At 42.5% G+C, this 14,884-nt stretch overlaps 1 protein-coding gene across 2 annotated transcripts; it reads right to left on the reverse strand.

Annotated features, from left to right (window-relative positions):
- Positions 1-642: 642 nt before the first annotated feature.
- Positions 643-13,690, reverse strand: nrgna (neurogranin (protein kinase C substrate, RC3) a). 2 transcript variants are annotated; one of them, XM_061250367.1, is made up of 3 exons: positions 13,557-13,690; positions 9,020-9,175; positions 643-1,219 (listed from the first exon to the last, which is right to left on the reverse strand). In XM_061250367.1, the coding sequence occupies exons 1-3, from the start codon at positions 13,569-13,571 to the stop codon at positions 1,202-1,204; spliced, it is 189 nt and encodes a 62-aa protein (XP_061106351.1). In that variant the 5' UTR covers positions 13,572-13,690; the 3' UTR covers positions 643-1,201. The 2 variants fall into 2 exon arrangements, with proteins under 2 accessions (XP_061106351.1, XP_061106350.1); XM_061250366.1 differs by having other exon boundaries at positions 643-1,222.
- Between the last annotated feature and the right edge of the window lie 1,194 nt (positions 13,691-14,884).

Raw genomic sequence — 14,884 nt, forward strand, 5'->3', positions numbered from 1 at the left:
AGTACATGAGACCCAGATTAGCCAATATATTCTGGAAGGTACTCCCTAGACCAAGGGCAGATAGCTAAGTGCTGAGGGGGACGCTCTGCTGTTTGTAAATTGTGTTGCTATTGCTGATATCCCACCATGCCTGTGAACCAATGCTGTGCTGTACTGTGTGTACTATCAGGAAGGGACTATGTTGGGGGGGTTTGAGTGATCTGCTTGGGGTGGGGTGGGGAGGGGATGGGGAGAAATGTAAAAGTTGATGTATATGTGAACAAGATTTGTTGGCTGTATTATCAATAAAGATGTTTAAAAAAAACAACCTCTGGGTTGCACTTGGTTTCTCTGTCCAGAAAGTTCATACCCAGCTTGACCAGCTCAATTTTCAAGCTGGTCAAGCTGTCATAGCTGGAATTTACAGCGGAGTGCATTGCGCTCTTGCTGGCTGGCAGAACTGTAGACATGTAAATTGGCCCTGCTTTATATGTTTATAATCATGTAGTAAAGTAAAATACATGTGAAATGTACTTTTTCAACATGTGATGGAGCTACTGATTGAATGCACGAATCATTCTTACGTTCTGCAATGTTGTAGGAGTTTCAAATGTGATGGAAATGGTGGAAATCAATTCTCACTGATGAACAGAAAACAGTGGGCGCAATTATTTTCTGCTTTATTAAACAGTCAAAGCAACATCACCCTGTAACTTAGAAAAAGCCTTCATCCGTCGTGTCATCTGAATGAAAAATTCCCTCATCATCCTGTATATTTATATTCTTTATATGATAAGACAGTAAAGTAGTAAAGTGAAAATAAACAGTACATAACATGAATGATCCCCCCACCTCCCCCCGCCAAAGAAACATATTAAACCCACTGGCATTTTTAAACGTGTGCTTATATTTCCACAGAGTGCAGCAACAGTGATATTATTATTATTTTTAAAACACACAGACAAAAATGCATGCTTAGGTCACGGACATCAACCCTGATTGGATAGATAATGCAGGAAACAGAAAAATGGTGAGCGAGCTCACTGACCAGACGACACACCCCGAAAACCTAGTTTATATATGTATATGCTTATTTTTACATTGATATTTTATATCTCAGGTGATAGCGGTGGTTATTATTGCAGTGGGCATGCTGTTCTATTCTTATGCCAACCCCGGGGACCCAGCTGCACAGTCATGGTGGCGCCATCGTCTTCCTCGGCTACTTCCGTTCCCGCTGCTTCTGGAGTGCACAAAAACATAAAAGAGGAGAGAATGAGGACCAGTGGACAGGCCGTTGAGACAGGTTGAGACATCCTGTAATGCTCCGGAACAGATTTTGTGTCATAGGGCAAGGTGGTGAATCTACCTCATTTAGGCAACTGTTGACTCTTGATAGCCTGTAGCGTAGTGGTTAAGGTACATGACTGGGACCCGCAAGGTTGGTGGTTCGATCCCCGGTCTAGCCACAATAAGATCCACACAGCCATTGGGCCCTCGAGCAAGGCCCTTAGCCCTGCATTGCTCTAGGGGAGGATTGTCTCCTGCATAATCCAATCAACTGTATGTTGCTCTGGATAAGAGCATCTGCCAAATGCCATTAATGTAATGTAATGTATCTAAGTTAGACAATTGTTGACTCTCATAGCCTTCTGATAAATGAGGGCATAGTAAAAGCTAGAGAGGCCAGAGATATGATATGAGCTGTCAATATCATACACATTAGGGTGAATAATACTTTCTGTGGTAATACATTATAATTTGGTTCAAGGCAAACATATTGTATGGTGACTCCATCCCTTTGGAGATCAAAATGCCCCACTCCTTCACTATTTCCTCCCTACTAATGCAACTGTACCTTGAGACAGAAGAAATACAACATTGGTTGCAAAGTACTTTACTGACCTCACCCGTATATACAGAATTATGTGTATTCATATTTCTGCAGGAACCATACAAAGCGTCTTATACAGTATATTTGTGACCCACTTGCTCTACGTATATAGTTACTCAATTAAACCCATTGCCCATGCATACACAATAAGACCCTACATTGGAAACAGTTGTATCACAGCCCAGTTGTGCTCAGGCCAAGAGAAGCAGTTTTGTGTTTTGAAGTGGGTTCCATCCTTTCCACTTTGTAAATACAACAGTGAGGGGAACATTTTTATTAATACACTCCTGAGACCTGAAGTGAGACTGAAAGCTGAAGTGTTTAATTTTCTTTACATAATACAAGTGTTTTGGTTGGCAAAAACATGAAAATAATTTAAGATATTATTTATTTAATATTTTGTTGAATGTCCCTTGCAGTGTATTTTTCAGCATAGAAGAATATATGATAGACCAGAGAGTCATGTACGGAACCGGGGCCGAACATGAATTTCTGGGTCTTAGGAGGATACGACACAGTCCAAAGGGGCTGCCAGCACCAAAGCTCAACACATTCCCAATGCAGTGGCAAACCAGAGCCTGAGAACTGTCAACTTCACTCCGTGTGAAGAGTCTGGGAGGCCTAGCGATAGCTGATGACATCTCGTCTCCAGGAAAGGAAAGAGAAGGCCGGGTCGAGGGCGAAGGAATGGGAGTGTAACGCAAGGGACGCGGTGGGCGGGGTTGAGCTTACGTAATAAAGAAAAACAACAACAAATATTTGTAATCCCTCCAAGCGTGCATTTAGCCTGCCAGAGAGATCACAGGCATCTGTGCGAACGGGCGCGAATGCCCCTGCATTACAGTGCTCATGCGTTATGAGTGTGATGTTCTCCTCCTGTTGAAAACCCTGTTTAATTACAGGGGGAGGGGGGCATAGCACTGAAGTGGGAAAACAGAACAGAAACTATCACCAAGAGGGACTGAGGAAGAGCATCACAGTAGGAGTAATATTCATATTTTTCCCAGAAGGAAAGAGGGCTAATATCCCCACTTTCTACCATCTTTCACTCTGCGTCTTGTAAAACACATTGCGCACAAACTCTTATAATTATAGCAATGGGATTCAGCGTCTGAGCTGCACCTAACGAGCATGCACACACACACACACACACACACACACACACACACACACGTACATGCAAGCACGCACGCACACATTGCATCAGGTTACTGAAAGAAGAGGGACCATGTTTCCACGACAGCTAACTAATTCTGAAGCTCCTTATGAGGGGATCTCCATTGGTGGCACCAGGAATAACAGAATAACCCTCCTGTGTCTCAGAAGCTTAGCAACCTGGACCTCGGCAGACTCAGGGCCAGCCTAAATCTGGAAGGGTGCCATCCCCCTGGGCAGGTACACTCAATCAATCTGGGCCAGGTGATGTGTCTGCCTCTCCAAATGTCCTGTTTTCTTGGTGTTGGTCCTGAAAAACAATTCCATTTCTTCTACAGCAGGAACTTGTCAACTGTGTCCGCGAGTTTCCGCCGAAGCACAACAATATTTTGGGGCAAAGCATCGATTTTGATCATTGTTTGATCACTGGTTGCTGCTCTTGGCTTGCGTATTGTTAGTGAAAGTGTGCCAAGACAATATAGGAACTCCTTCAACTCGCAATGTCGGATTATGAAGAAGGCATGGACATTTTGGCCCAGAATACTGGCGTGCTACCTCTGCTTGCACGGACACAGTTGGCAAGTTCCTGTACTACAAGAAATAGTTATAGTTCAAAATGTGCATTTTTGACCTCTGTGGTTGTTTGCAAGTAACCGTGGCATTATATTTTGAAGGTCACGTTGCACAATCAGCAGATTTATTACCAAAAAAGGTAAGGTCCATAGATTATTATATCACTGCAAACTGTGTCTAAAAAAGTAGCCGGATCTAGAAAATTTCTCGCATCTCTGCAAACTCTCTGGAGGGATAGATAGTAGGCCTCAACTCAGGTGGAAGAGGAAACATACTTTCATTTCATTTTTGGGTGAACTGTCCCTGCAATTACCTTAAAAATCCACATGGAATATTTTGGTTATATTTCAATTCAGGAATTGAATTGCAGTTAATTTCCTGAATTGAAATGGCCCTGAACCTTCATCCCTCAGCGTCCACTGTTATCATTTCTGTATTCTCTGCCTGAAAGGCACTGTTCTCAAACATTCCCCCCCGATAGTCAGAGCCATTGCATATTTTCAAATGGCCCCTTTTGTTTATATTGAGCAACAAGAGCTTTAATAAATTATAAAGCACTTCACAAAAAGAATGTAAATTACAATAGGAAAAACAGCTAGCTATTGTACTACTCTGGTAAACAGTGTGGGGAAGATTCCACTACATCCAAAATTATAAACTGACCAAATAAGTAACCATGCCTGACTGCTTTCCCATAAAAGCACTTTTTTGTTGAGATCCCAAAATCATTTGGCAGAGCCTACTTAATACAAGCAGAGCCTACTTAATGTAGCATTTAGTATTTAAGACTGTTCATACAGTAGTCTCATGACATTTACTGGATACCCTCTGTAATATTGCCTAGCAACGAGCAGACACTGCTGGGAAATTGCTAAAGGGCTATAGCTGGGTTAATGATTCCACGAGGAAAAGACTCTTTCCAATGCCTCACTGAGAGTGGCCACAGTGCTGCCGGGTTTCAGAGGGACTCTTCAGCTACAGGTCAATAGGAGTTATGTTCGTCATCGAAAGCCCCCGCGTGGCAGCAATATCCCCAGAACACAGCGCTGTGAAATTAGTATGGCTCATGCAAGTGCAATAACATCGCAAGTGAATGAGATGAAAACACATTTTCTGTTTAATGTAGCTTAATGCTTACTAGTGCAGTTCTGTTCTTAGCTTAATGCACAACAGGGAAGCTGACAATTTGAGAAGAGTCTGCCGTTCCGTCTCTTTCGGGACGAAATGTATGTTTCTGTGCATTTGTGTTTGCATTATAAGTCACTGCAGAATAGTGTCTGCTAAATGAAAATAAATACCTACCTACATACCTAATCAATGGCTGATGAGTGTTTATCGATATATCAATAAATAAATATAGTGATAAATGGTTGTATCAATCCGCATTCAGATCCACAATCGACACATTCAGATACATAATAGCCGTAACGTACGCAGCCCATGAAGTGGAGCTTCATGTACAGACAGACTTCGGCAGTCTGAGGGACAGTTACATGTGACATGGCACCAGTGGGAACGTAATAACGGCCTGATCTGGCACTCGCAGCTCTTGAAATATGAAGGAGCGTGCCCCCTGGGTGAAGCATAAATCTATGACAAACTCAATCTTCAGATTGCAATCATTTGTCCCGGGATTCTGCAGGTTTCCATTGCCCACCGTGAAGATTTCATTTAAGTGACTGATGAGTTCCATTAGTGACACTGTTCATATTGGCCACAAGCAGCGGGGAAAGCAGAACCACTCGTGTTCTGCCAGTCCGTAGATGTGCATGATTTACACAGCAGCCTACATAAGTGCTCAATTTCTACAGCTCCAACCCGACAGTTTGTTACTTTACTTTTGTAAATGAAAATATTACCATTTTCACCTTATTTGAATCACATCAAAGTTACAGCCACTCGACCCACTCTGGATAGGAACAGCTGGCATCTCGTTGGAAGAAACTAAAGAAGAAACATCATCATCATGGTTCTGCGATGCCAAGTATGTGTCTAATGCAGGGGTCTCCAATCTTATCCAGAAAGGGCCGGTGTGTGTGCAGGTTGTTGTTTTAGCACAGGACTAAGACAGCTGATTCTACTCATCAAGGTCTTGATTAAAGAACAGGATTAGTTCATTAGTATAATCAGGTGTGTTACTGCTGGGTTAAAACAAAAACCTGCACCCACGCCGGCCCTTTTAGGATAAGATTGGAGACCCCTGGTCTAATGTGTCCGGGATTTAGAATTTGAGCCTGAATATGAATTAATGAATGAATTACTTCTACTTATTTAAAATATTTAAAATACCTAGTTATTTACTAGGTTTTTAAATTGATCCATTTTTTTTTTTTTTTTTTAACATTTCTTGCACTGGGCCCTGCCCAAGCTGCCCATCCTACTTGTTGCTGCATGCACGTGGTCACAGATGGCTGAAGACATAATCAGACCTGCAGCTGTTGGACTCCAGCTTACACTTCTGCTGAGCACGTTTAAAGGCAACCATTTTATGGTCTGTTAAGCACACTGCTGAAGGTATTAGGGATCTGAGCCTGAAGCACAACTCGAAGGCCCGTCCCACACTGCCACCCTGCCCATCCTCCCAAACTAGCCTGTTCAAGATAAAGTTATTTTTTGATATCCTTGAGAATTTCTTAATAGTAAAGCTATCAGATGTTAATACACTTCAGAGTGGAATTACAAAGAAATACTGGTTTTAAGTTGGTTTCAACCCTAGAGGCCTGGATTGTTGCTGACAGTTGTGCTTCGCACTGCTCAATCGGTGCTTCTGCGTAAGCCGCATTGCAAATAGAAACATTATGTGCTTTTCTGAATGGCACTCGGCTGAAAGTGAGCGGTTGGAACAGAAGAATGCCAGATGCATCTGAGCTCATGCAACCTCTGCCTGTCGTTCTGCAATTGTACTGACATTTCTATTAGAACAAACGCAAACGCCCGTAAGTGTTGGTAAGCGATCGGAGATCCGGAGCGAGCTCAAACGAAATCGCGAAGGCTGAAATAGCCGGCAGCATTTCACCCCGAGTACGGAGAACAGCAGTATGCTGGCGAGCTCTGCTTCGTCTCACGTGGGCATCCTCTCACTGTCTACATAAACCAAGCTCAGGCTGTCCGGGTTATATTTCTGCAAAGCGCTGGTTTCTGGAACTACTCACTGCAACAGTGTGGGGCCCGCTTTTGGCAGAGGCCTCTCCTGTTAACTCCAGGACAAGTCACCTCCACTTACTGTAAATAATGACACACTGGAATACTCATTGCTTGTGATCCATTATCGACCGTCAGCAGGGACGTCATGTTGAATGTTTGCCATTCGTGTGCCATTCGTCTCTTAAAAAAAAAAAAAAATCCCCAATTTCTACTATTCTACTATAGTGTGTGAGTGTGAGTAATACAGAATGAAAACAGAATAAAACATATATTATTTTCCAAAAATTTCAAAAACCATTTCAATGTAACCACTTACATTCCTCTTGCTCACAACGCAGCAACACTGGAGCTGATTTTCTATTAGCCATGTTCATAAAGAAATCCAGCCATGGAAAACTGTGTGTAGAAATATTTACTACCTTGTGTCTGGTGTTGTGATAAACAAGGACTCTCCTGTGTGAAGGCAGGGTACTCTCCAATAGCATGCGAGCGGAAAACAAGGCGTTTAAGCAGCCGAGCAGCAGTCATTACAGCCACAGGTGATGTCTCCTGACTCCTGGTAATTAAAGCAGCCTCTGAACTGGAATTTTGCTCCTGGAAACTAATTGCAAAATCTCTGCATGTTTAATAACATGGAGGGCCAACGTTAGTGTTAATGTGCGCTTTAAGCGGCAGCGGAACAAGAGAGCACTTTGCAGTCAACTTAAACTAATCACCAGTCAAAGGGCAATTTGACGAGACGCTGTTCCTGTTCCTCTTGAGAGGCGTTTCCTAATGCCTCCCTATGGGGTGCCTTATGGTCTATCAGCTAAATAAAATGAGTTCATGGGAAAAATAGTCTAGAGAAAGTGCTTGGGTGGAAGCACCACGCTGATGTCCGTACACACCAGAACACTTAACTCGTGTCGTACAAATTTTTTTCTTCTTCTGAATTATTTTGGCATTGGTGCATATTGAGAATTGAAGTCCATACAATGAAGTTTTGTGATTGCTGATAATACGGTATGCGCCTGCACATGGATGTACCATTCTCAAGGACCTGCTATTTCAACCATGAAAACAAAGCGGTTTCTGGAGTGCCAGGTGACTTCACCAGACAACGTCAAGGTGTGTCTAGAATCGCTCAATCAGTATAGTCATTCACAGGCTGCAGGCTTGAATCTTCGCTATATCAGTAGCTCATATGATCGGATATCTGCACATTTTGGCACAGGCAGGATGCTAACGCCACCACCCTATAAAAGAAATGTGACTGTCACAGAAACTGAAATGAGCAATACCAGCTAGCTGTCGCCTCATGTCCCATATGGGATGAAGATGGCTACGAAAGTATTCATCACAAGGCATAGTTATGAAGAATATAAACAAAATGAGAAAACAAATCACTGGTTAAGAGCCCAGTGATTCTCCTGGTCTGGAACCACGGCAATAAGGGATGTAACAGCACAACAGTGGAAGATTGAAGGACAAAATGAAAGGAAAATAAAGTCACAGAAAGCTGGGGTGATTGTACTGTACTGTATGTAAACACGGTTTCCCCGCTCCTTCTCTGCTCTGACAATCCTAGCCGGAGAAACTGACACGATGTCCCAGTCCCAGCAATCGCACATCGCCATTAGGGAACCGGCTAATGAGCTCCTCTTCCTGATTCAAATGAAGAGTAATCCCTGAGTACTGTGCTATAATTTGAACACACATGAGCCACTGTCTCCCAACTAAGAGTTCGGCTGGAGAAAAGGCCGGCCCCCTAGGACTGCCACTGCCTACTACTGAACTGGATGTTCCACGAACGATCACCCACAGATTACCACTGTACACCTTGTCTAAACTCTTCCTCTATGGTTTGGCATGCGTGTACACATTAGCTAATCTGGCTCCTCAGACTGAAGATAACCAAACCCAACGTAGTTTCCTGAGCCACCATATGCAATTATTTCTTTTATATAATATTTATATTTGGTCATGTTATAGGTAAGGGGTAATAGTAGGTATGGAGAACTACATCTGCTACATAAAGCCATTTATATCATTTCAACGATCTTGCACTTTCACTTGGAAAGGTCAGCAGCAAGAATTTAATTAACTGTTCGGAATTCAACAAATAAACATTTACAGATGGCGAGATAGCTACAAACATTTTAACACCGATCCAAGTAATCCCAAGTAATCGCATACACGGCTGTTGAAGCTGCAATTGAGCCCGTTCCCCCCGCAGTACCCCGTTCCCCCCGCAGTACCCCGTTTATGCACCTGTTTATGGACACGTTTATGTACCTTATGCACCTCCTCTCGAGGTTTTTCATCCTTCATCTTCTTCCGGGTCATGTGGCCACGAAAGCTGGCCTGGATTTTGGCTGCGGCCTTGTTGGCCTCAGGGTCGTCCAGGGGAATATCCATGATATCCTCGTCTTGTGGTTGGGAGCGCTGTGCCTGGAATCCACCCCCACCCCCCCCCCCCCCAAAGCCCAAAATAAATAAACAATAATAAATAAGAAACAAACAACAAAAAAACATGGGAATGTAAGAAAGTTTCATGCAACGTGTATGCTGGTGCAATGATGGTGCGTCATTCAGGGCAGTACAAGAATACCACGTGTAATATTCCCACTTGTCCCCAGTTGCATATGTACTGCGTGGTGAATGTGCCTTCAGGAAATGTTTGCCACTCTAATGTCTCTCTGCTGTTGTCATGGAAATAACTTAGCAACACTGTTCGAAAGGCTTCATCCTCTGACTGACAAAAATCACAACAGATGAGTTTACATCATCTGCAGGTGTTTATACCATTACAAAATTACAAATTAACTTCCAATCTGAATTAAATATGGCAAATAAATGTTGGTTATGTGTTTAGCCTTTTATAATGTTTTAGTGTTATCTAATTTAAACTGTCTAATTTAGTATTATCATCACAGTAGGGACATTTCTTTTTTTTTTTTTGCACTGGCATTGAAAATGAATAAAGCTTATTTCTACAGGGAACAGTCATTCACGTGGAAAAAGGATTGTTCTCTAAAATATGGGCCCTGCATGCCTCTGTTCCACGGATTGTCCAAACCCGTTGCCTGCGTACAACACGAGGCAGGTCAGAGAGCCGGAAGCCTGCTTGACAGCAACCTTCCACAACCCTGTTCTGATATTAACCAATCACTGGCTGTACACCTCTGGCGTCTTCTTTACATCCTGATTCAATATCCGGTCTGTAGTAGTGCGTAGTGGTTAAGGTAAAGGACTGGGAGACGCAAGGTCGGTCGTTCTAATCCCGGTGTAGCCGCAATAAGATCCACACAGCCGGATCTAATCAACTGTACGTCGCTTTGGATAGAGTGTCTGCCAAACGCCAATAATGTAATATCCAAGAAATCCTAATTTCACACACACTGACATCAACCGTTCCATCCCTGCCCCAGGTAAGTCACTGGGACTGAATATATATATATATATTTTTAATGGCATTTTGGCAGACGCTCTTATCCAGAGTGACATACAGTTGATTAGACTCAGCAGGAGACAATTCTCCCCTGGAGCAATGCAGGATTAAGGGCCTTGCTCAAGGGCCCAACGGCTGCGCGGATCGTATTGTGGGGGATCGAACCACCGACCTTGCGGGTGTCAGTCATATACCTTAACCACTACGCTACAGGCCGCCCTGTTCTCAAATGCACACCCCCATACACATAGAAATGAGAAACGACAAAATGTGCAGCGTTTCTGCCGATGCTAGTCTCTCTCCCTCCGGTGATCGACAGCAGGCTCGCCCCATCGCCTCCCTCATCTGCCCCCCTGCAGAGTTTCCGCTCTGCTCCTGTGCCTCCCACTGCTGGGGAGGCTTAATTACAGTGGGGCAAGAGCCGAAAACACGCCGGGCCGGGGGGGGGGGGGGGGGAGCCGGCAGACAGCGGAGGAAGTGAACCTCTCCCCCCGGGGACCCCTAACACTGTGCTGTTCCGGGCCCCAAGGGCCCCAAGGGCAGACCCCTGAGAAATATAGAAGAGGAAGCACGGCGTTTGCATTTAAAGTGACGGCTGTCCAAAACCAGCTCTGATCGGGTGCGATCAATTCTGTGCGCTATCCGTCTTGACCTACGTGCCACCCAATCTGCTGCCACTTCACTGTGCCTAAATATGATTAAATAGTTAGTTTTCATGTGATTTAAATCCGTTCTTTGTTGTATTGTGGGTTGTATTTTTGTGTTATGTGGGCACTGATGTAATCAGGAACAAATTGCAAAAATTGCTGTTGCAGTGATTTTCATTTGTATTTGCAGGGCTGGTAAACTGCGATGACAAACGGGTTCAAGATACTCAGAAATCCACCACCACTGGATTACTGTAGCATGACAGTCTTCAACATTTGCAGACCCATTTCCCTATCTTCAAGCGATTTACTTGGTTCTATTGAGAAAATATGTAAAAAAATATTTGACATTACCCTCTATAAAGGGCTCCAAGTTGAGGACATTGGGGATATTAAAACAATGAAATCAACAATTCGTTTGGTTAACTGGTTATCAGCTTATCAGGTTATCAGTTATCACACTTACAGGGCCATCTGACTGCTATGGACTGCTTGAATAAAAAGACATTTGCAGTCATGGAACTGACAACCACCTCCTCGTGCTGAGAGAGACACCCTGCTCGCTGGAATGTTCTTAAACCTGCGATCGGCAGGGCTGCTCTTATCCAATCATCACGCTAGTTCAAGTAGGACGGGTAAGCGTCACCACTTGGGAAGGCGCTAATGACCATCTGTCACACACTACGATTTAAATTTGTCTGCAGATTTCACACACATTATCAAGTTTTTTGAGAAATTCCCCCAAGCTCCAAGCTTCTGGTCCACACGTCACGGCAATGATAAGCATCTCACACCGGTGTTCGTCACCCAGCCAAGTATAAAATCAGTCAGCTGAAGCTGCTTCCTCAGCAAAAAAACTCCACCATTTGAATTCAGATAGATTCAAATTTGAATTCTATTCTATTCAATATTGCTGTTGATGGGTATGGCGCACGTCTGTCTGGTTTACCTCATCAGCTGTGGTGGAAAACGGAGCGGGTGAGTATGCTTTGCTCAAGTGCTGCTTTTCTTTGGAACGTTTCATAACAGGACAAAAACATGCCGAATTTACATTCTGACAGTAAAGGAAATGAAATGTTTATTCGCCATGTTACTGAAAGACATCATATTTATATCACCAATACCATATTTAATGCAAATGTTTTATTTTATACTATTTTTAATTCTTTTTCGCAAAATGCTTACTAATCCGTACAGTATCTTTAACGACAAGGTATTCCTTCCTTGGGGGGGTAGCTGTAACTTGGAATATTCGCCCTGTTTATTTCCATTTGAAACTAATGGAAATAATGGCGAACAAAGCTTTCTTTCAACACGGATGCAAAAATGTCCGCAACAGCATGCACCGCAGTTATTGTCTTTTGTATAAACAAGTCAACAAAAGACAAAACATATCTGGGCAATCTTTCAAAATGCAATACAGACACAAATGGCTTGTTCAGTTCTATGTGCGTGTGTGTGTCCTTTGTCAAAGACTCTTACGTGGGAGTGGTGCCGCCCACATTTTCGGCAGGCATTCATTATTTCCCTTTGCTCCTGTCTAATTTACTATCCATCCTCCCATATGCAAACAGTGCATTTCACCCTTCATTTCCAAGATGAGGTCCGAGGTTGCAAATCTGAGGTTCAACCTGCTTTAAAAATTATCCTTATCATTGTCTCAAAACAATGATGGTAAGAATGACCCTAAGAAATAACGAAGAATGATCTGCATTAATCAACAATCTTGAAGGAATGAAAAATGTTAACCTGCTTAATGTCAAGGACAATAAACTCAGATTCACAGCAAGCCTATATTTATTCCAACGCAATACAGTTCAATAAACAGCTGAGTAGTTCAAAACCTTCTTGACTGTTCAGTTAAATACAGTGAAAATATCTGATGTACAAATGTTCACATATACATTGTATTTGCCAGGCTTTTTTTTCGAGTTTTTGTTAGTTTGTTTTGTTTTTACCTTTCAAGTCAACCACTTGAAACCATTTCAGTAGATTAGAAATATTGTCTATTCTGTGATTCCATAAACAATGGTGCTCATATGTTTTTGCGTTGGATGGTCCCAAGACAGGTGTAGGTGTATTAAGCCGTTGTGGTAGGGCTCATTCCGTTGTAAAAGTTATTAAAAATTGCGTTGATATTGGTGCGGGGGTGGCCAAGGCGCCTCTGGAACTTGACGACGCGCGCAGCTGGCGCGAGAAACGCTCGAGGAGCAGCTGGTTCAGCTGCCTCATACATGAGCGGTATTAAACCGCGAAGAGCATCTGCCCATGTACTTTAAAAAAGATGAACGGTACACAGTTTCTCACAGTACAACAGTGTTCCCAAGGTACAATCGCTGTTTCTCTATTTTATCACACTATAATCCTCTGTTTCTCTATTTCATCGCCTTTTGGAAACCAAAATAGGCGATTAAAAGTAAGGCGACGGTTGTCTTGTGCACCATTTAGGCTCAGTCAGAGTTTCTGAATGATCCATAAAGTACAAAAACAAGATAGCAACATATACATAACGGAAAATAAACGATGTTTTGTTTTGGCGCTGTTTTGCTGTTTGGCGAGTTAAAAATTAACTAATGAAAACACGCAGACTAAGCATATGAGAGACGTGAATTTAAATAAACATCTAAGTATTACTGAGTAACATGTGTCTCATTCGACTTCACCAACTGTAGTGCGTTTTAGAGAAATAATTAATAATATGCATGCACTCTTGTAAATATGTATATATACTCACGTTGCGACAATCCATTCCAACGAGACAACTCAAATCTCCTTTATCAAATAGACAAATTTCACGGCACTAACGTCCTGGTGGATGCAGTTTCTATAACGAGGTGTAACTTCCCTTCCTCCCTCTCTTCTTCTCTCTCTCTCTCTCTCTCTCTCTCTCTCTCTCTCTCTCTCTCTCTCTCGAGACGATGTACATAATAATTACGCATAGTACGAATAGATCTATCACTGACAATAAGCTGAAACTGTATTGTCATAGATTGCCATTTTAGTGCAAATACGAAAAGTTAGGGTATTTATGGTGTTAATCTAATTTCGGTGTTACTTATTATTGGAAAAAGATAGAAGATACTTCCGAACTTGACTCTACCAAGATCCCGCCACTTAAGAACTAATTCACCACGTTCTGAATTCATCCTAAATTTCGGTTAGGATAAGTGAAGGTCCCAGTACTCCAGAGTCAGAGATGTCTAGAGAGGTCCTCCGGGGGAGTAAGGCACTTAGGATAACAGTCGATTAGCAGACCCAAAGCCCAGGTTGTACACACTGCATCTTAGCAGACAACAACTTTCAAGGCAGTTTTGCTTCGGGAGAGGTTATTTGGCCTGTGAACCTGTTGGGGCAGCATGCAGTCTAGTGGTTGCATGACTAGGAACCAGAAGGTTGGTGGTTCAAGCCCCCATGCAGCCATGATAAGATCCATGCAACTGTTGGGAATTTGAGCAAGACCCTTAACCCTATCCACTTTGCCCCCTTGTGGTTCAGTTGCCGATGTCTCAAATTCTTGTTTTGCTCATATTTATATCATACAAAAAAAAAACTGTGATGTAATAAAAGCACAAAACGACAATGCCAAAAAGACTCCACTGCCGAGAACAGGAGTTTCGATGATTATCAGTCTCTTATTTGTGTTCCAATAAACAATTCTACAGAATATAAAATTCAGAAGTTGCATGGATAAATAGTTAATTTTTTTCTTAGCGGACCTTTATTGCCAACATATTTCCGGTTTTTTGACGTCTATTTTCTAATCCACTATTTTGTTATTTTGTAGTCCAAAACTATCTATTTTCTGGGACTATACATAAGCGAATATACTTTTTATTGTTGTGTAAATTAATTGCTTGGTCATTTCAGTTCTGAACTAATGTAAATTGTAAGCTTTGTGTACAGGGTTTCCTACCCTTTCCAGAAAGGTATAATGTGTTATATTCAGGCAATGGGCAGTTTAGGAACATTGTTGCATTCGCATAGCAGAATGAACATACAGACATGTGTTATTACAGGATTTGGACTTGCTATAGATAAACCTGCAATTGTACTAATTGCTGC

Source organism: Conger conger, chromosome 7, assembly GCF_963514075.1.
Source record: "Conger conger chromosome 7, fConCon1.1, whole genome shotgun sequence".
Lineage (NCBI taxonomy): Eukaryota > Metazoa > Chordata > Actinopteri > Anguilliformes > Congridae > Conger > Conger conger.

Coding starts and splice junctions, on each gene's coding strand:
- nrgna (XM_061250366.1), bottom strand. Junction 1,223..9,019: donor CTCGAGAGGAGGTGCATAAG/GTACATAAACGT, acceptor TGTGCACTCCAG/AAGCAGCGGGAACGGAAGTA.